Source organism: Ylistrum balloti, unplaced genomic scaffold (assembly GCF_031769215.1).
Source record: "Ylistrum balloti isolate Yb309-2 unplaced genomic scaffold, AGI_CSIRO_Ybal_v1 Utg371064, whole genome shotgun sequence".
Taxonomy (NCBI): Eukaryota; Metazoa; Mollusca; class Bivalvia; order Pectinida; family Pectinidae; genus Ylistrum; species Ylistrum balloti.
Genome location: NW_026782588.1, coordinates 345,433 through 367,939, shown reverse-complemented (window position 1 = coordinate 367,939; position 22,507 = coordinate 345,433). Strand labels below are relative to the sequence as shown.

At 35.6% G+C, this 22,507-nt stretch overlaps 1 protein-coding gene across 1 annotated transcript; it reads left to right on the top strand.

Annotated features, from left to right (window-relative positions):
• Positions 1–4,592: 4,592 nt before the first annotated feature.
• LOC132560468 (ceramide kinase-like) lies at positions 4,593–21,635 on the top strand. The gene is made up of 12 exons (XM_060225131.1): positions 4,593–4,689; positions 5,815–6,036; positions 7,230–7,358; positions 8,110–8,173; positions 9,071–9,216; positions 11,088–11,162; positions 13,328–13,474; positions 13,886–13,955; positions 14,144–14,187; positions 15,777–15,931; positions 17,534–17,685; positions 21,369–21,635. Exons 1-12 carry the CDS (start codon positions 4,593–4,595, stop codon positions 21,493–21,495), a joined length of 1,428 nt encoding a protein of 475 aa, XP_060081114.1. The 3' UTR covers positions 21,496–21,635.
• Positions 21,636–22,507: the final 872 nt, after the last annotated feature.

Genomic DNA, 22,507 nt, shown 5'->3' with positions numbered 1-22,507 from the left:
TCATGTCACAATTGGTCTAAACGCAAAGACAAAGATCCCGATAAGCCATGGTTCGATCATGAATGTAAACGTATTAATAAATTGTAAAGGAATGCTTTGTTTTCTTTAAATAGATGAAGATCTCCACGCAATAGGGAAATTTCAGTTCGTCAAAACAAAATTTACAAGATGTTTAAAGCAAGGGTGAAACGTCCTTATCTCCAGATGGAAGGTGACATGTTAAGCATTATAAAGAGGAACGACCCAAAATTATTTTATAAGCATTTTTCGAGGCGTAAGACTCCGGACGTGGGGAATTTATTTTTAGAACAGTTTTACAATTACTTTAGAGCACTTTCTGATATGGATGTTGAATACTCTGGCAATAATGACCAACAGGTGACAGATAATGAATGTGTTTACACCGAGTTAAACAGAGATTTTGGTCTTGATAAGCAGAAAATTTCAATTAAGGGATTATCAAGAGGTAAGTCACCAGGGCTTGACGGGATGTTTAATGAGTTTTTTTTATGGAATAGGGATGTGTTTGAACCGATTCTGTTAAAGTTGTTTAGTATGATATTTACCTAAAGCGTGGTCGCAAGGTGTTATCATACCATTACATAAAAAGGGAGATAAAAATGATGTTGATAATTATAGGGGCATTACCTTAATTAGTCACATTGCTAAGTTATTCACGTCTATTTTGAATAAACGTCTGCTTAAATGGAGTGAGAGCGAACATGTTATATCGAACGCTCAGTTTGGCTTTAAACCAAATAGTGGTACTAGAGATGCAATGTTCGTATTTAATTACAAAAGCTTTACAATGTAACAAAAGGCTTTACTGTGTATTTGTTGATTACAAGAAAGCGTTTGATAGTACTTCACATAATAAGTTATGGTTTAAATTGTGGAAATCTGGGGTCAGGGGGCGTTTGCTGAATGTGATAAAATCTATATATGAAAATGTTAAGTCGTGCGTGAAGTTGCATGGTAAATGATCTCTAGTGTACGACTTCGGTTTATCATAAGGTGAATCTTTATCACCGATTATGTTTTCCTTGTTTGTTAATGACATGGAATCAGGACTTCTTGTATCCAATTGTCAAAGCTATCATATACAACTCCTTAATTTGTTTTTAATCATGTATGCAGATGATACTGTGCTAGTTTCTGAAGACATTGTTGAGCTCCAAAATATTCTGGATTTTTTAAAGAGTTACTTGGATCATTGGAACTTTGCCGTGAATGTCGAGAAGACCAAGATGGTAGTTTTTAGAAAAAGTAAACGATTGTTACCGACAGAAGGGTGGTATTTAAACACTCGTTCTTTTGTGATGGAATGCCTAGTTGCGACAAAGCTTCACAATCATATAGATAGCTATGTAACCTATGCCCCATATCGGCCTCGAGCCCGCGACCCAGAGGTTGAAGGCTAGAGTGATAAAGACGGTCAGACATCCACTTTGTCCTACGTGTTGTACAAAAGTTTCAATGCATAAGCTATGCCATTATATAACAACTTCTTCACGTCGCCAGAACACTGATATTCGTCGGTAAGACGATATCCTGACACGGGAAGACTCGCGGACACGGAAAACTTGTCAATTAATCAATCAATCAATCAATCAATCAATCATGGCCACTTCTTTGTTGTTCTCACTTGGCAACGCGACATTCTGTTCTTATTTCCCACTTATTTGATCGATTCTGAGATAAGATTATGCTGAGAATTCGGTTTACTCTTTTTCGTTTTTAAATAATTAGCTAGTATGTTGCTGACAGAAATTAACCGATTTGTTATTACCTGGAGTCCAATTGTCGTCGATGAAGTTTAAGACGCTTGCTCTACCTGGGCACCTGGTCTTATTCTTTTTGCACGTTTTCAAGAGTTTTGATCTCCAGTTGATATTACATTACACAAACACATCAAAAGTGCATGTTGTGTGGGATTACTGAGAAGATAAGGTGTTCAGATGGCACTGTGGTAACTCACTCGCCAGTTCGCTCGGCAACCAAGGTTCATTTCCCCATCCAGGCCATCAAGAGGGATTTATACAAGCTGATATTGACCGATTCAGATCATAGACACAGTTACAATCTATCACAGTCTAAGCGTAGGAGAGTCCAATAGGGGATGTCTGTATTCACTGTATGGCCTTTAGGTAAAAACAAAACAAAACAACAAAAACATTTAAAAAAAAACGAATAAGAAACTGCATATTTTTACATTTTTTTAACAAATGTACATCATTTTGTTAGTATTTTACATAGCAATTCTAGCTAAGTCAAGTATAATAACCATTAATAGCCTATTTTAATCAACTGGAAAGCCAAACTTTTAATATGATATTCTATTTTAATCAAAATAATGTTCAAAATGCAAATAACGATTTCGTCAGTGGTAAAAGAAACTCTTATTATCCAATATCTAATATGAAAAAGCTTTCCTATATCCGGTACATTGAATAAAAAATCCTTATAACTGCGCATGCATTAAGGATTAATTTGATCACGGACTTGGATATAGGTCCGTCGTTTGATATGTACAACTCTGTGATTTTAAAGTCTTAATCAAAATTTGTCAGCACATCGTATTATCTTTTGTCTGAAAATCTGTGTAAAAAACATTGAAACAAATATGCTGGACGCCGATCAATAAAGTGTGTGGTGGGAAAAGAGCTAGCAATGTACACGATGTAACATTCTGGTATACGATGTCCAAGTTGATAACTGGATCATCGTGTACACGATTACACACCGTGCGCGGAAAGGAAGTAACTTTCACGTATCACCTTAGCTCCGTACCAGATTTTTTTTTTACCTACCGATTATTTGTAGTTTCTCGTGAAGGTCTCTCTGTTATAATAATAGTGTAATATGATAAGGATCAGTGAGTAGCACATAAGTCATTGTTTGCAATCATGTTGGTCATTACAGACAACGACATCAATACTGACTCATGGCCTAGTTTAGCAATCTTTTAAAGTTTAAGGAGACTTGCCCTTTCATCATCTGATTTTTTTTTTCCATTTTCCTCAACTTTATGACTGAGTGGCAGAAGTGAAAGAAACACTCAGGAACGGGTAAACCTATGGTAAGGATTTTATTATTTCATGTCATATGCCTCTGTGATTCAATTTAAACATCATAATCAGAGAAATGGCGTCAAAAGAATCATCTGTTGAAGGCCAAAATAATACGTGTTTCCTGTTTCTTGTTTCTGGCTGAAACACAATACAAGGGTCAGTAATAATGATGGCTAGCTTTTCTCGCTAACTTAAGTACTGCATATTGGTTGGGTGGGGGGATATTTCTTAAACCCATTGTAAGGTGTGCACGAGTTGTGAGATGTCACTATATCATATTGATTAGGGAATGGTTTATAAACTCGGTACCAGGTATATGTAGAGATGTGAGATGTCACTATATAATATTGATTGGGGAATGGTTTATAAACTCGGTACCAGGTATATGTAGAGATGTGAGATGTCACTATATCATAATGATTGGGGAATGGTTTATAAACTCGGTACCAGGTATATGTAGAGATGTGAGATGTCACTATATAATATTGATTGGGGAATGGTTTATAAACTCGGTACCAGGTATATGTAGAGATGTGAGATGTCACTATATCATATTGATTGGGGAATGGTTTATAAACTCGGTACCAGGTATATGTAGAGATGTGAGATGTCACTATATCATATTGATTGGGGAATGGTTTATAAACTCGGTGTCAGGTATGTGTAGATGTGAGATGTCACTATATCATATTGATTGGGGAATGGTTTATAAACTCGGTGTCTGGTATGTGTAGATGTGAGATGTCACTATATCATATTGATTGGGGAATGGTTTATAAACTCGGTGTCAGGTATGTGTAGATGTGAGATGTCATTATATCATATTGATTGGGGAATGGTTTATAAACTCGGTGTCAGGTATATGTAGATGTGAGATGTCATTATATCATATTGATTGGGGAATGGTTTATAAACTCGGTGTCAGGTATATGTAGATGTGAGATGTCATTATATCATATTGATTGGGGAATGGTTTATAAATTCGGTGTCAGGTATGACAAACTTGGAAATAACTTGAAAACTATCAAAATCTGTAAATAATCGTAGGGCAGAACATGACTTGAAAAAATTAACAATGAAAATATATGGTAAGATCGGGTGGCCGTAATAGTGGACGTAAAACACGTTTAAAAAATTGAGAATTAAGTACATCGAAACATTCAAATAAAGCTAATGGTTTACTCTTTGGATAGTTGGCTGTAATAAATTTGATAAAGACTCACTTGGAGTCATCACAGAACGAGTCTATTTATCTGATTTTTTTTTTTTTTTTTTTGGGGGGGGGGGGGGGGGACAAAAACATTACCCGGAAACAGTCACATCGATGTGGGTGATCTGACCTATGTATATATATATATAAAAAAATCGACCGCGATGTATATCATTTCGTCAGGATCTTTAATAATTCATAAACTGCATTTACCCCAGATCAGGCTAAACCGTCAACATCCCGGCTATATGTGTTGGCCCTTAGATGTACACACAATTTAAATGATTCTCGCTGAAACCGAGTGAAGAATAATGCCGTACGTTTTGACTGTTGATGGTGAAGTAAATGCAGATTGCACAATTAGCGAGCACAATCTCAGGATTTCTACAAAAGGTCGGAAGCCAAAAGGTAAGTAGCCAAGCGCCTGATCACACAAAATGTGTAGGTTTCCAGGACGCGTTATTACAAAGATAGCCTAAATGTTAACCTCTCACGGAGTGTAATGAGAGTGACTAATTTTTGTTGACGACAGTGAATGTTGCAGCACCGGGAAAAATCGTATTACCATAGATCAGAAGCGGGCGCTTGGGGACAGTGAATATAGCTGTAACAGTCATGTACAGTTAAGAATAATGTTGTACCATACAAACAATATGTATATTTATAAGGCATTTAATTTACCACAAGAAACTATATCAATACAGTAAAGTTACCAGAAGAAACTATATCATTACAGTAAAGTTACCACAAGAAACTCTATCATTACAGTAAAGTTACCACAAGAAACTCTATCATTACAGTAAAGTTACCACAAGAAACTATATCATTACAGTAAAGTTACCAGTAGAAACTATATCCGTACAGTAAAGTTACCAGAAGAAACTATATCCGTACAGTAAAGTTACCACAAGAAACTCTATCATTACAGTAAAGTTACCACAAGAAACTCTATCATTACAGTAAAGTTACCACAAGAAACTATATCATTACAGTAAAGTTACAGCTATATCCAGTAAAGTTACCAGAAGAAACTATATCATTACAGTAAAGTTACCACAAGAAACTCTATCATTACAGTAAAGTTACCACAAGAAACTATATCATTACAGTAAAGTTACCAGTAGAAACTATATCCATACAGTAAAGTTACCACAAGAAACTATATCAATACAGCAAAGTAACCAGTAGTAACTCTGTCAATACAGTAAAATTACAAGAAGAAACTCTTTCAATACATTAGAGTTACCACAAGAAACTCTATCATTAACAAATTTCACATGAGTTTGTTGATGCATTATGACACAATAGTATGATCAATAGCTTCCTTTGATTTGTATATGAAACGTAATCAGCAAACTTAGAAAATTTGTGATGTAATTGATTCAATTAACATTATATTTTGTCAAGTTAACCTTCAGTTTCATAGAAAAAAGCATTCAATTACCTAAAAAAAACAATGCATTGCAATTAATTACCATAAACTTGTTAATTACCCTATGCCTGTAATAACGATGTTTTTTTCTCTATATTTAGAATCAACTGTTGTGTTAGATGACATTATAGGGATAGAAACAAATGACACTGCACTGAATGTTTCCACTGACCAATCAAAAGCTACCAAACCAAAATGGCTGTGTAAGGTACACTACATCACGCGGAAGAAGTTGCTGTGGAAACAGGCGACCAAATGTGTAACGGGACAGGTTGAGGAGTGTCAGCGTTTTATCTCTGATTTACAATTACACTTCCAGAAAGGTAAATAATACAGTACCTGAAAAAATCTTCCAGGTCGACTCAGGATCTTTCCAAAGATCACGAATTCAAAAGTAGCCATTGGAGGAAAAGTCATGAGATTTTTGATGCTGCAAACACATATATTTTAGTGGTAATATTATTTTTTCCTTTGGTTTTTTTTTCTGTTGAAAATATGGTTGCCATGGTAACTGGTAACTGTAAGCAGGTTTTCTTACCTTGTTACTCATATAAACCCTAGTCATTTGGTATAGTAACTAATTAAAACCTACTGTAAGATACATTATGTGCTTCAGAAACAGCTACTTTGGCAACACAATCCTGGCCTCTGATTGGTCAAAATTTAGATATTATCCAATTTTGACCAAATTTAGTATATAGGGGTATAATTTGCCAAATATCTCTGTATGTGTTTCATTTCCATGACAATCATTCTTAGGCAAATGGTGGTATCTGATGGGTTGAAATTTAGATATTGCTCAATTTTGAATGAATTTGGTTTGGTTTAAAGGGTTTTGGGGACACCAACATCACTACTGTTATAGGTTAAATATATACATGTACATCTATGCTGAGACAAACCGTGGCCTCTTATTGGTTGAGATTTAGATATTTTCTGCTTTTAACCTTCTAGTGTATAGAGGTAAAAGGGAACACCAAAAATAATTTTGAACTGGTTTTTACTTTGTTGTTGGAATTTTGACCAAATATGGTATAGAGAGGTTTATGCATATACAGGTAGTAGAGTTATCCTTGAGATGATAGTTCTAGTTTTATGTGGCCTTGTAACTCAAACAAAGGACTCATTATCAGCAATGCTACAAATAGATCTAGATAAGACTTTAACCTACCTTTAACCTTCAACAGGAAGATTTTGTGCACTGATCAGCCTTGAAATATTCAAATTTATTGTTATTTTATAAAGAATAAGATTTACCAAAAGATTCAATACAGATAGGGTCCTATATTGGTACATGAACTGATTTTAACACTTAAAGTTTACTACTTGCCATGCAGGAACATTGTATATGTATATTGTACAACAAAGTTAGGTTAGTGTGACCTAGATTTTGACCCTGATGGGATTACTTCCAATATTTTTAGTTATGCCTTAAGGGATGGTAAAGTGCGGACAAAATCAATTTAATACAATATAATTAATATACGTATTTGGCTTATAATTCTTTATTTCACAGTGTATGACCAGCGTCCCAAACGCTTTCTGGTGCTTGTGAACCCAATCAGTGGAGGTAGATATGGACAAAGTAATTCTAGACGAATATTACCATTGTTTGAACTGGCTCGTATTACCTGTGATGTAAAGGGTAAGGAATGGAATTGACAAATATATACTGGTTTTAAAAATTGTATTTGACTCGCCAAATTTTTATAATTTTACTAATCATTTATGAAAAATGTCAGAATTTTTTCATTTTAGCTTGCCTTTAAATTAATCTTTGCCTCATTTCATAAATGTAAATTGAAACTTAAGATTCAATATATTACAAGAAAAATCTCTCTGGTAGTTAACATTACATACACTTTAGGTAGCGTAGTGGTTCCTTAACACTTAACACAAGTAATAAATACACCCCACAGGAAATATTTCAGTATATGTTTTTATCAGACGTTGGAGGATAAATCAATATTTGATAAAAATAACACCCCTGTGTGGTGTTACAACTGAAGGAGGATCTTTTTACCAACTATATTGATCCAGCCCCTAAATACCTCTCAAATTCTCATAAACATATCAAAAAGGTAGATCCATTTTCATCTACAATGTCGACTGTTAAAGTTCTCAGGTCTCTTAGCCTGTTAGCTTGCAATTCACAGGTCTTAAAAGATACAACAGGGAATATGGGTTTAAGTGGTTGGAGTCATGTATACATTAAACAATTTGACAGTTTTCCACTTATTAATACTTGTAAAGAGTTTATGATACACCTGGTAGACATAAATGGTTAATGGGGATGATAGCTAACACTGATGTAGTTAGAATGCTGATGCCAGAAGTTTAAAAAAAAAACAGTCACTGAAATATTCAAAATAATTTTAAAATCATTTCCATTCTAGTCTCAGAAAGAGCAAAACACTTTGAGGAGATGTTGTCAGAGTATGATTTGTCTACAGTAGATGGGTATGTATAATTCCACTTTGAAAATATACCTGTTTAGTGATTTTTGTACGGAGTGAAAATAACATAACTTTCTCTCTTTTGTAAGGCACACGTCAAACATTTAGATGGGATGGTGTTGTGCATCCATCCATTTGTCGTCCTGTAGTGAACATTTAGAAGGCTGAGATCTCTTCCCACATTTTTCAGATTTTACAACTGCACTCTCTTTTAAACTTGATAATGTTTATCACCATGACATGACGTTGTGTTTCACTGAAAACAGTTTGATTCCACAGTATTTGGAAAGATTATTGCCCCTTGTAGTTTTCATAATCTAAACTTGTCCAGATATCTCCTCTGTCAGTTTTCAACTTCTTGCAGACTTGCTAGGTTTAATCACCATGACATATAACTGTGTTTTCCTGAAAGGCAACCTGATTCAATCGATTTTTATGCCTCTTGTTTGTTTCATAATCTTAATCACATCTAGCAATCTCTTTTATTAGTTTTCAAATAGTCACATTCAATCTTGGTATGCCTCATAAATGGACGACAGTTTGTTTTAACAAATTTTGGAGTTATTGCCCTTTATTTTTTCCAGCATTATAATCTTGTCCAAAATTATTCTCCTGCAGTTTATAACTGATTTCTTTGAAACTTTAAAGCTTTATAACTATGACATGAAATTGTACTTTTCTAAAATGGCATTTTGATTCAACAATTTTCTGAAGAGTGATTACCAATTAATTTCTTCATCATTTCATTCTTGTTATGATAATTTTGTATCTCCTCTTTCAGTCTCTGATTGATGTCTTCTAATTGTTGTACACTTCAACATCAAAAGAAAAATAAATTAGATAGATAAAAGTCCTCTCTGAACATTATTACATTAACTGTGTCCTAAATTTTGTTATCCAGAATTGTAGTTTTCGGCGGAGATGGCTCATTTTGTGAGGTTTTGAACAGACTGTTGAGAATTACCAATGAGAAGGCGGGACTCGACTACAATGATAGAAATGGTCCTTTTAAGTCTAATACTATACCCATTGGAATAATACCTTCTGGTGAGTATCTATCTCCCATTGGAATAATACCTACTGGTGAGTATCTATCTCCCATTGGAATAATACGTACTGGTGAGTATCTATCTCCCATTGGAATAATACGTACTGGTGAGTATCTATCTCCCATTGGAATAATACGTACTGGTGAGTATCTATCTCCCATTGGAATAATACGTACTGGTGAGTATCTATCTCCCATTGGAATAATACGTACTGGTGAGTATCTATCTCCCATTGGAATAATATGTACTGGTGAGTATCTATCTCCCATTGGAATAATACGTACTGGTGAGTATCTATCTCCCATTGGAATAATACCTTCTGGTGAGTATCTATCTCCCATTGGAATAATACGTACTGGTGAGTATCTATCTCCCATTGGAATAATATGTACTGGTGAGTATCTATCTCCCATTGGAATAATACATACTGGTGAGTATCTATCTCCCATTGGAATAATACATACTGGTGAGTATCTATCTCCCATTGGAATAATACATACTGGTGAGTATCTATATCCCATTGGAATAATACGTACTGGTGAGTATCTATCTAACATAAACAGACACCAGTAACATACATAAACATACATCATTAACATACATAAACAGACATCAGTTACATACATAAACAGACACCATTAACATACATAAACAGACACCATTAACATGCATAAACAAACATCATTAACATAGATAAACAGACATCATTAACATACATAAACATACACCATTAACATACATAAACAGACACCATTAACATAGATAAACAGACACCATCAACATAGATAAACAGACACCATTAACATGCATAAACATACATCATTAACATACATAAACAGACATCAGTTACATACATAAACATACATCATTAACATAGATAAACAGACACCATTAACATACATAAACATACATCATTAACATAGATAAACAGACACCATTAACATACATAAACATACATCATTAACATAGATAAACAGACACCATTAACATACATAAACAGACACCATCATTAACATAGATAAACAGACACCAAACAGACACATCATTAACATACATAAACAGACACCATTAACATACATAAACAGACACCATTAACATGCATAAACATACATCATTAACATAGATAAACAGACATCATTAACATACATAAACAGACACCATTAACATACATAAACAGACACCATTAACATACAAAAACAGACACCATTAACATAGATAAACAGACACCATTAACATGCATAAACATACATCATTAACATACATAAACAGACACCATTAACATACAAAAACAGACACCATTAACATAGATAAACAGACACCATTAACATACATAAACAGACACCATTAACATAGATAAACAGACACCATTAACATACATAAACAGACACCATTAACATGCATAAACATACATCATTAACATAGATAAACAGACACCATTAACATACATAAACAGACACCATTAACATGCATAAACATACATCATTAACATAGATAAACAGACACCATTAACATACATAAACAGACACCATTAACATGCATAAACATACATCATTAACATAGATAAACAGACACCATTAACATACATAAACAGACACCATTAACATGCATAAACATACACCATTAACATACATAAACAGACACCATTAACATACATAAACAGACACCATTAACATACATAAACAGACACCATTAACATACATAAACAGACACCATTAACATACATAAACATACATCATTAACATACATAAACAGACATCAGTTACATACATAAACATACATCATTAACATACATAAACAAATTAATTATTGTATGCTATCTAATTACAGTTGGATTGATGTTTACAGTTCAGATTTTTTATTTTATTTTAGGAACAGGTAATGGTATATCAGTAGCAGCCTTTGGGAACTATGACACTGTCACAGCTGCACTTCACATCATCAAAGGTATGTCTTATATACTGTCGACATGGAAAGACCTTAGTTTATCTTTAATCATGAGATCAAAAAAAAAAAAAAGAAAAGAAAAAGGATGATTTTTTTTCTTCCCTGGACAAGTAAATTCACACTTTTATCAGGACTGAGATTTCCTTATCTCACCCTAGTGTCCCTAAAGAGAGGGGGATTCCCCTGTCAGGACAATGATACAATGTCACATTAACATTACACTTATGTCACGTCAATCACATCAGTGATGCGAAGCACTATGACAACAAAAACTTGTGACACACAAGTACCCTATAAAGCCAATAGGGTAAGAGAAAAATAACTATTTACCCCTTGTTGGTTAGATAGGATAATCTCAACCCTCAGGGAAAGATGTTTAAGTTACAAACACTTGGCAAGCTGCCTGCAATCTCAATTATCTTTTCCCTTGGGTTGAGATCTGCCTATCTCACCTCCAAGGGGATGAAAGGTTCTATTTATCTATCATGACTTTTGATGCAGTTAATTATTGACTTGTTGAAATCTGGCTATTTTTGCTGCCTTGATACCGTGAAATACCCATTCAGCAGAGCATTGGACTACACAACCTAAGGTGAAGATTCAAGATGTCTAGTTTGACTATCCTTATCAGTGGCAGTTGTTTTCCCCAAGAAGCTGCAGAATGGACTACTCAGTACTGCCATGTTTGTGTCCTTTATTCCAATTGCTCTGGATGGCATATGGTGGGCCTCCTCTTTGTTGTTCAGTTAAGTCGCCACCAGCAACTGCAAGGATGCTCTGTCTCAAAATAATCCTGGCCGCTGACAGGGCAAAAAACCTAGCAAACAAACCATAAAATCTGCCCTATAACAATCCTGGTTGTCTTAAATAAAACATTGAACCTGAATTCTTATTTTCATTTTTTGAGACTTGAGAAATTCTTCAAATAATGTCTTTGAATTATTCTAGTTAAAGGACATGTTTGAATTATCCTGGTTAAAGGAGGTGTTTGAATTATCCTGGTTAAAGGAGGTGTTTGAATTATCCTAGTTAAAGGACATGTCTGAATTGTCCTAGTTAAAGGACATGTTTGAATTGTCCTAGTTAAAGGAGGTGTTTGAATTATCCTAGTTAAAGGACATGTTTGAATTGTCCTAGTTAAAGTAGGTGTTTGAATTGTCCTAGTTATAGGACATGTTTGAATTGTCCTAGTTAAAGGAGGTGTTTGAATTATCCTAGTTAAAGGAGTTGTATGAATTGTCCTAGTTAAAGGAGGTGTTTGAATTATCCTTGTTGAAGGAGGTGTTTGAAGTATCCTAGTTAAAGGAGGTGTTTGAATTATCCTAGGTAAAGGAGGTGTTTGAAATATCCTAGTTAAAGGAGGTGTTTGAAATATCCTAGTTAAACGAGGTGTTTGAAGTATCCTAGTTAAAGGACATGTTTGAATTATCCTAGTTAAAGGAGGTGTTTGAATTGTCCTAGTTAAAGGAGGTGTTTGAATTATCCTAGGTAAAGGAGGTGTTTGAAATATTCTAGTTAAAGGAGGTGTTTGAATTGTCCTAGTTAAACGAGGTGTTTGAAGTATCCTACTTAAAGGACATGTTTGAATTATCCTAGTTAAAGGAGGTGTTTGAATTGTCCTAGTTAAAGGAGGTGTTTTGAAGTATCCTAGTTAAAGGAGGTGTTTGAAGTATCCTAGTTAAAGGAGGTGTTTGAATTGTCCTAGTTAAAGGAGGTGTTTGAATTGTCCTAGTTAAAGGAGGTGTTTTGAAGTATCATAGTTAAAGGAGGTGTTTGAAGTATCCTAGTTAAAGGAGGTGTTTGAATTGTCCTAGTTAAAGGAGGTGTTTGAAGTATCCTAGTTAAAGGAGGTGTTTGAAGTATCCTAGTTAAAGGAGGTGTTTGAAGTATCCTAGTTAAAGGAGGTGTTTGAAGTATCCTAGTTAAAGGATATATTTGAATTATCCTAGTTAAACTTTGATGAAATGTGACCTTTCAGCCCTTAGTTTCATATGGACATTATCAGACATAATACAATTTCTAACATACCTAGTATACTGTTTTGTCACATATACTTACATGATTGTGTTAAATGACGTCTTCTTTACTCATATTAATATTTTGTCTTCAATATATTTGTTAAACGTATTAACTGTCATTAATAGTATCTTTTTTACTGTTCCCAGGAAACACTTGTATGATTCCTTTAATGGCTGAGTACAGTGGTGATGAATTGTTGGGCTATGCCTCAGTGGTGAGTGCCTATGGTCTGTTTGCAGACATGATGTATCTTACAGACCAGAAACGATGGATGAGAAGAGCTCGTTATGCAGGTTGGTACACATTTTGATAAAGATATTTGTAATCATCCTTAATCAAAATGAAAATTAAAGATGTATTGACAAATGTTGCTTTATATGTGAAATTAATGTTAAGGAATATTTACATCTCGTCAAATATTACATTTCTTGATAGAGTATCTGGTTTGTATTTTATAGATAATTGGTTGGTTACCCTCTGTATTATTACAATACAATACACTGTATGTCACTACCTGTAGTGTAATATTGATACTTTGGAGTAACTTTCTTTGATTGCTCTAGTCAGAAATCAATTGTGATGTCATAATATGGATAATGATGTTATATCATGATAGCAATGTGTGCTTGATTTTTTCCCGATATTTTGAAATCTCAAATTCTCAAATGTTTATGAAATACATGTTTTACCCATCCTTGTTTCAGTAATGCCATTTTACACAATTTTATTAAAATCTCAAAGACTCTTCGATGCTGAGTTAACACTGACAGGCAGGTTTGTAATATGTTTTATAAACACATAATGTAATGCTATATATTGATAAATTAAACTCCATCTTATGATAATTTGATATATTACCCAATCACAAAAAAATATCAAATTTAATCAAAATCTGTTCTATGTTTTACTGATATGTAAGTAAGATGTTGAGACTAAAGCTCTTATGTTGATGGTATTTTCAGCCAACTCTGTCAAGAAGATGATGAGGAAGGCAATAAAAAAGAAGGTAACTACGTCATACAGTCTTTCTTCACTGATATCTTCTTTCCATCCAATCTTAACATTTTCGATTTTGCAACTTCTGAAAATTAGAAATCAAAGGATGACATATGGCTGGTAGTTTGCAGAAATGAAGAGCCTTTTAGTATCAGATTATCAAGTCAGATGTATTAAAACCTTCCAAACAAAGCCAATTACAAGACCTTTTGCTATTGGTAGGCTAGTACTTTTCTGGGGTAAAGAACATTTTTTTTTCAAATGAATGACCTTGACCTTCAATTTAGGTTTAAAGGGTCAAGTGTATCAAAATCTTAAAATAACATCTTCTCATTGATAAAATGTGTAATGATCAAAATATTCAGACAGAGTGTTGCCTGGAGGAAGGGGCTTCCTCTGTGTGTTCATCTAATTGACCTTGACCCACTTTAAAGACTGATAGCACTAAACCAGAAGCCAAAGTAACAACTAAAACCTCGCCTGTTCCTGCCAACATAATATGCCTACAATATGACATTTCAGTAAATTCACAATATGAAACCATTAATAGCTATAAACTACTGTTATTTCGTAGAATTCCAGTTTTCACATTTTCCAGGATGGAATAAAACCACAAAAATAATAACTTGAAAACCAAAGATTAGCAACAAATGTGAAATCATACATCTTCATGGGGATCAATTTTCATGATTTTTATAAAAAATATTATTTTATGGACAATTAATTTCATGGATGAATATAGATAATTAAATCTGCATACTGGTTTACTTATAACAGTTCATGGACATATGAATTCGTGGATTATGGGGTCCCCATGAAATCAATGAAAAGAAGAAATCCCCCATGAAAAACTAAAAATTTTTACAGTATCTCATTTTATGACTGCCACAAAAAAGTAAATAAACAAAACATCCTTTTTGCCTCAAGCTTTCAGTAAAACTGCATAAATTTGAATCATTGAAAAAAAAAAAAATAATTAAAAGTACAGTTTGTATGTCCAACCCAAGTAGGCGCTGCCTTTGATATATTGATAGGATTATAAAACAGCCTAACCTGTCCATCAGCCAGCATTCTCTGCCTTCCTTGACGGCCATGGTTATTGTATTGATCGAATGAAAAAAAGGGAGATAAGAATGATCAACCAATGACTCCAGTCATCTGACAAATTGACATTCACTATATGTTTCAGTGGTTGTAGTACCACTAACAATTATAAAGTACATTACATTTGTAAGTAGACATGTCTTCAGTTCTGTGAGCAGGGTTATATTGGCAACAACAGACTCGTTTAATTCATTAGTTAAAAGCTTTCATTTACATAACCAAAATCCAAAAATGGTATTGCACCTGCCTTTCACCAAGGACACTGGATTTAATGCCCAGTTTAAATGTAAAAAGGTATGGGGTCACCTGTCCCGTGAATTTAGCATGTTTTTCTGGTTTCCTCCCCAGTATAACCCTATGTGAGCTTCGTGTGCTTAGAGCTTGTTCTACATTTGTTGTAAAGTGATTAAAGATTAAATTTAATGCAAATAATTCTGGAATGGTCAGCATCTCAGCAAATGTGTACCGATCTGTCCTTTTTTTCCTTTTTTTTAGAACAAATTGATGGAGAATTCAGCATGGTGGCAGCTTTTCCTTCAAAATGTTTTGGAGAAGCACCTGGAGAATTTCTTATACTGATATTTCGACGTACTCCAAAAACACATTTTTTTAAACTAATGGGCAAAATGCTAACAAGAGATATGCTACGGGTATGGCTTTTTATTTTATTTCTATAAGGTCATCTGACCCATACGGTCAAGATGACCTATTGCTATCATCCGTCATCTTGCACCATTCACTGTTCGCTGTCTGTAAACTTTTGCTTTAAAACACTCCTACTCCTGCTTAACGCCTAGTCATATTTCAACCTAATTTGGCTTGAAACATCATTGGGGTGAAGGATTATACTTAAATCCAGAAAGTTGATTTGATCCCTAGGGACTTGTCAGTGGGACCTAGAATGGGAAGTTAGTTGATAAGGGAAATAGAGTAAATTCTTTAAAATCCTACTCCTCCTGTAGGAATGAATGGATATCACCTAAATTTGGTCTGAAGAAGTCTTGGGTAAAGGGGAATCAATTTTGTACAGACCTTAAGTCTCAGACTCATGGGTTGGGAAGGACGGGCCCAACAGGGGAAAAAGTGTAAGTTCTTTAAAATCCTACTCCTCCCCTACAAATTAATTGATATTGGCCACATTTTATCTGAAGCAATCTTGGGTGAAGGGGAATCACTCTTGTACAGACCCAAGGTCTCAGCCCCCTGGGGCAGGAGGGGCAGGGCTCAGGGAAATAAAGTCAATTCTTTAAAATCCTTCTCCTTAAGCAGGAATGAACGGATACTGCCCAAATTTAGTCTAAAGTATTCTTCGGTGAAGAGTTGTGAATAAATAGTGGAATTCGGCTTCCTGGAATGGAAGGGTGGAGACCAATTGGGGTAATAGTGCAAATTTCTTTAAATCTTATTTCTCCATTAGGAATGATTGGATATCACCCAAGTTTGGTCAGAAGTATCCTTGGGGGAGTAAATTTTGCAAATTCTTTAACATCCTACTCTTCCTATTGGAAATTGCACAAATTTGATGAGAAGCATTCTTGGGTGAAGGGGAATCAGATTTGTATAAATGGTAAGTCTTTTCTCCCTTGCAAAGGAAGACAGGGCCCAGTAGCAGAAATAGACATATTCTTTAAAATGTTCTACTCCAGTATGAATGAATGGATTTTACCCAAATATGGTCTGAAGTATTCTTAGATGAAGGAGAATCAGTTCTGTATAAACGGTGCATCTTTGCCCCCTAGGGAGAAGGGATGGCGAAATTAGGGAAACAAAAGTTCTCAAAAATCCTTCTTCCGTACAAGAATATTGTTGTAGTTCTGTCTGAAGTAATTTTTATGAATAAATAGTGAATTTGACTTCTGTTTGACCACAGGGTCAGGACCCAATAGGGAAATAACATCAGAAATTATTTATCATATTTGAAATTGAAATAAACCAGGTGAGCGATACGGGTCCCCTGGGGCCTCTTTTTCTTTTCTTTGACTTATTTAAACACGTTAGAGGAGTGTATTTTTGACCAAATTTGATGTAACCCAGGCACCAAGTCTTATACGATGTACAAAGTCAGGATAAGTTGATATGTTCAAAAATTAATAAACTGTAGAAATATGGCTAAGCTTTTCAGTATTACTTGATTTTTAAAGCACTATTTCTCCAGAAAATCTATAGTGCACAAAAATACTATTTTCTGTAAAAACCACAATTTTTTTTCCCCAAAAATATGTATGATTTTTTAGTAATTTTGCTGTTTATAGGAAGAAGATTTCCCTTCACTTACAATACGGCAGCCTACTAGCATCAGGGTAAAGGTCAAACCAAAGGATTTAGGGGACAAGAATTTTTTAAATTACCTCATGAATATTGATGGAGAGATACACACAATGAAAACAGCTGATGTGACATTAAAGTAAGTAATTCCAGTTTAAGACCTACTACGCAACACATTCTTACATACCAGTAATATAATATAATAATTTTTGTGTTCTTGATATATACAATAATATAATATAATAGTAAAATATAATATACTAGTAATATAATGTAATATAAAATGATATAATATACTAGTGATATAATATAATATACTAGTTATATAATATAATATACTAGTAATATAATATAATATAATATACTAGTTATATAATATATGAGTTTGTGTGTTCTTGATACTCGGGCAAAGGAATGTTGATTTGAAGTAAAGGGATTATATTTTTGAGATATTCTATTTGTCAGTTTTTTTTCCAGGAGAGGATGAAAAAAAATAGATGATAAAATCAATTAGTGAAAACCATTATAGCCTGCTTCCTGATTTTTGTGAAGCAAAAACATCCACTTTGCTTAATTATGGGGCTGCTGCACCTCCCCGTCTAGATTTTTACTTTTCTTTTAATCACTTTGAATTTTCCTTATTTGCCTTCCAGGTTTCAAAATTTAGGCCCTTAGCATCACTGATAAGTCCTAGATGGACGAAACAGGTGTATGATGTAGCATCACTGATGAGTCCTAGATGGACGAAACAGGTGTATGATGTAGCATCACTGATGAGTCCTAGATGGACGAAACAGGTGTATGATGTAACATCACTGACGAGTCGTAGATGGACGAAACAGGTGTATGATGTAGCATCACTGACAAGTCCTAGATGGACGAAACAGGTGTATGATGTAGCATCACTGACGAGTCCTAGATGGATGAAACAGTTGTATGATGCAGCATCACTGACAAGTCCTCAAAATTATGAAAAGGTGCTATTCATGTGTGTTTTTTGACACTGACGAGTCCTAATGGCATGCAAAAAACAGTTTATTAAGAATTATAATATCCTTGTTTGGCTCTACTGTATCTCACTCAAAATTATGAAAAGGTGCTATTCACTTGTGTGTTTTTTGACCAAGCCTTAAAACTTTCGATCAAAATTTGCATCATTGCAAAAAACAACCCTTTATTAAGAATTATAATATCTAGGAATATACGTATGAACATTGAAGCTATTTATGTATAAAATCCAAGACATTTTGTGTTGAACAGGTTACTGGAGTAATTTTGCAACTGTTATTTGTGTGCATATTTAGCTCATCACCATTAGATGGCTTTTATCCCTGCCTGTATTAGTCAAGGGACCAAGTGTTAAGGAGACATGAGGGGGTGACTACTATCCCCGACTGTACAAGTCTAGGGACCGAGTGTTAAGGAGACATGAGGGGGTGACTACTAACCCCGACTGTAGTAGTCTAGGGACCGAGTGTTAAGGAGACATGAGGGGGTGACTACTATCCCTGCCTGTATTAGTCTAGGGACCAAGTGTTAAGGAGACATGAGGGGGTGACTTCTATCCCTGCCTGTATTAGTCTAGGGACCGAGTGTTAAGGAGACATGAGGGGGTGACTTCTATCCCTGCCTGTATTAGTCTAGGGACCGAGTGTTAAGGAGACATGAGGGGGTGACTTCTATCCCTGCCTGTATTAGTCTAGGGACCAAGTGTTAAGGAGACATGAGGGGGTGACTTCTATCCCTGCCTGTATTAGTCTAGGGACCGAGTGTTAAGGAGACATGAGGGGGTGACTTCTATCCCTGCCTGTATTAGTCTAGGGACCGAGTGTTAAGGAGACATAAGGGAGTGACTTCTATCCCTGCCTGTATTAGTCTAGGGACCGAGTGTTAAGGAGACATGAGGGGGTGACTTCTATCCCTGCCTGTATTAGTCTAGGGACCGAGTGTTAAGGAGACATGAGGAGGTGACTTCTATCCCTGCCTGTATTAGTCTAGGGACTGAGTGTTAAGGAGACATGAGGGGGTGACTTCTATCCCTGCCTGTATTAGTCTAGGGACCGAGTGTTAAGGAGACATGAGGGGGTGACTTCTATCCCTGCCTGTATTAGTCTAGGGACCAAGTGTTAAGGAGACATGAGGGGGTGACTTCTATCCCTGCCTGTAGTAGTCTAGGGACCAAGTGTTAAGGAGATATGAGGGGGTGACTTCTATCCCTGCCTGTATTATTCTAGGGACCGAGTGTTAAGGAGACATGAGGGGGTGACTTCTATCCCTGCCTGTAGTAGTCTAGGGACCAAGTGTTAAGGAGACATAAGGGAGTGATTTCTATCCCTGCCTGTATTAGTCTAGGGACCGAGTACCTGCCTGTTTTAGTCTAGGGACCGAGTGTTAAGGAGACATGAGGGGGTGACGATGTTTGTATTAGTCTAGGGACCGAGTGTTGAGGAGATATGAGGGGGTGACTTCTATCCCTGACTGTATTAGTCTAGGGACTGAGTGCCTGCCTGTTTTAGTCTAGGGACCGAGTGTTAAGGAGACATGAGGAGGTGACGACGTCTGTATTAGTCTAGAGCCTTGGTGTTTAGTAGTCATTTGGGGGTGACATCTATCCCGACTGTATAAGTCTAGAGCCCTGGTGTTTAGTAGTCATTTGGGGGTGACATCTATCCCGACTGTATAAGTCTAGAGCCCTGGTGTTTAGTAGACATGAGGGAGTGACTTCTGTCTCCACTTGTACAAGTCTAGGGACTGGGTGTTTAGCAGACACAAAGTGTGTCCATTGTCCCTCCCCGTTTAAGTCTGGGGCACTGGTGTTTAGCAGACACATATTGTGTCCATTGTCCCTCCCTGTATAAGCCAAGGGACTGGGTGTTTAGCAGACACAAAGTGTGTCCATTGTCCCTTCCCATGTAAGTCTAGGGACTTAGTGTTTAGCAGACACAAAGTGTGTCCATTGTCCCTCCCCGTATAAGTCTAGGGGTGTCCATTGTCCCTCCCCGTATAAGACTGGGTGTGCTTAGCAGACACAAAGTTAGCAGACACAAAGTGTGTCCATTGTCCCTCCCCGTATAAGTCTAGGGACTTAGTGTTTAGTAGACATGAGGGAGTGACTTCTGTATCCCCACCTGTACAAGTCTAGGGACTGGGTGTTTAGCAGACACAAAGTGTGTCCATTGTCCCTCCCCGTATAAGTCTAGGGACTTAGTGTTTAGTAGACATGAGGGAGTGACTTCTATCCCCACCTGTACAAGTCTAGGGACTGGGTGTTTAGCAGACACAAAGTGTGTCCATTGTCCCTCCCCGATAAGTCTAGGGACTTAGTGTTTAGTAGACATGAGGGAGTGACTTCTATCCCCACCTGTACAAGTCTAGGGACTGGGTGTTTAGCAGACACAAAGTGTGTCCATTGTCCCTCCCCGTATAAGTCTAGGGACTTAGTGTTTAGTAGACATGAGGGAGTGACTTCTATCCCCACCTGTACAAGTCTAGGGACTGGGTGTTTAGCAGACACAAAGTGTGTCCATTGTCCCTCCCCGTATAAGTCTAGGGACTGTGTGTTTAGCAGACGTGATGTGTGACCTTCATCCCTGCCTGTATTTAGTTCGAGATCCTGTCCATTTGGTGCAAAAACTTTTGAGAAAATTTTGCCAGGTTTCTGAAATGAGGTGAAATAGAGCTTAATCCATCAGGTTCTAGCAAATAAGGCAGTTGTCACTTGTTTCATGCTGTCACTCCAATGTTTTCATTGATTATACATGTACATTCTATTTGACAAAATCATGTGATACCTTGTAGACCTAAATTATGGTTTATTTACAGATCACTAAAAAATGCGGCCAGGATCTACTCCTCTCAACATCTGTACCCCTACCCTGATTTACAGTCTCACACCTCATCAACAGCATCCAAGTCACCTCCTGATTCTGCATGTGCTGCTGAAAACTGAAATGGTTGATACATCAATTAATCAGTATCAGAGGTTCTGTTTATCAGTGAATTATCAGGTGCCATAATCAGTTAAATACTATTATATTCTACTCAGTATATTATTTAGACATTACATACCGTATTTCCTGGATAGTAAGCCACGCCCTTTTTCCTCATGAGTCGGGCATGCAGCTTATATACCGGTTATATATATTTGAAATTTGAATTACTGCAGAAAGAGTTGGACAGCAACATGGCCTTACCATTTTATGATCGGCAGCATATAGTATTACCTTTGACCATCATTCCATCATGATTTTGTTGATGTCATTTTATCTTTTATCTGAATAAATACACATACAGTACTAGGTGTATAATATGCTGTTTCTAATTTAGTAAAGGTCAGTTTATTTCTTCCAGAATTGCCCTGAAAATGATAATTTCAAAATTGGAGAGCCTTGCTGTACTCCAGTAGGACTTTCAAAACACCTCATTAGAAAGTCAATGTTTTAACTTTTCCTTGGTTGTCAATGGGGGTATGCATGGTGCTCTGACACAGCTAGGTAATTTGTATATCAATATGTTAGGATTAAAGTGAATAAATTTTTTTTTATATAAATTATGATATTTTGCCACAAATATATATTTACAAAAGTGTTTTTGATTTGTTAAGACTATTTCTCCTGAATAACTTTTATCACTCTTGTACAGGTTATGACAAATATTATAAACAATCAGATTTATGCATATTTCATTGAAATTGCTTATTGATTTTTGTAAGGTTGTGTTGTGCAAAATAGAAAACAAAATTATAAAATGTAGCCATAATTAGTTAAAATCATAATTTTAAACAGTCATCTTTGCTTTAGTTCTTGCCATGATTCTTGATAGTACTTGTTAAGGAATTTTGTTTTAGATGTTATAAATACTGTATTGAATGTGTTCATGTTGCTTGTAATGATAAATGTCCTGTGTGGGGGAGGAGGGCACAATAGCTCAGTCAAAAGAGGATTAGGCTTAGCAAACCTCAG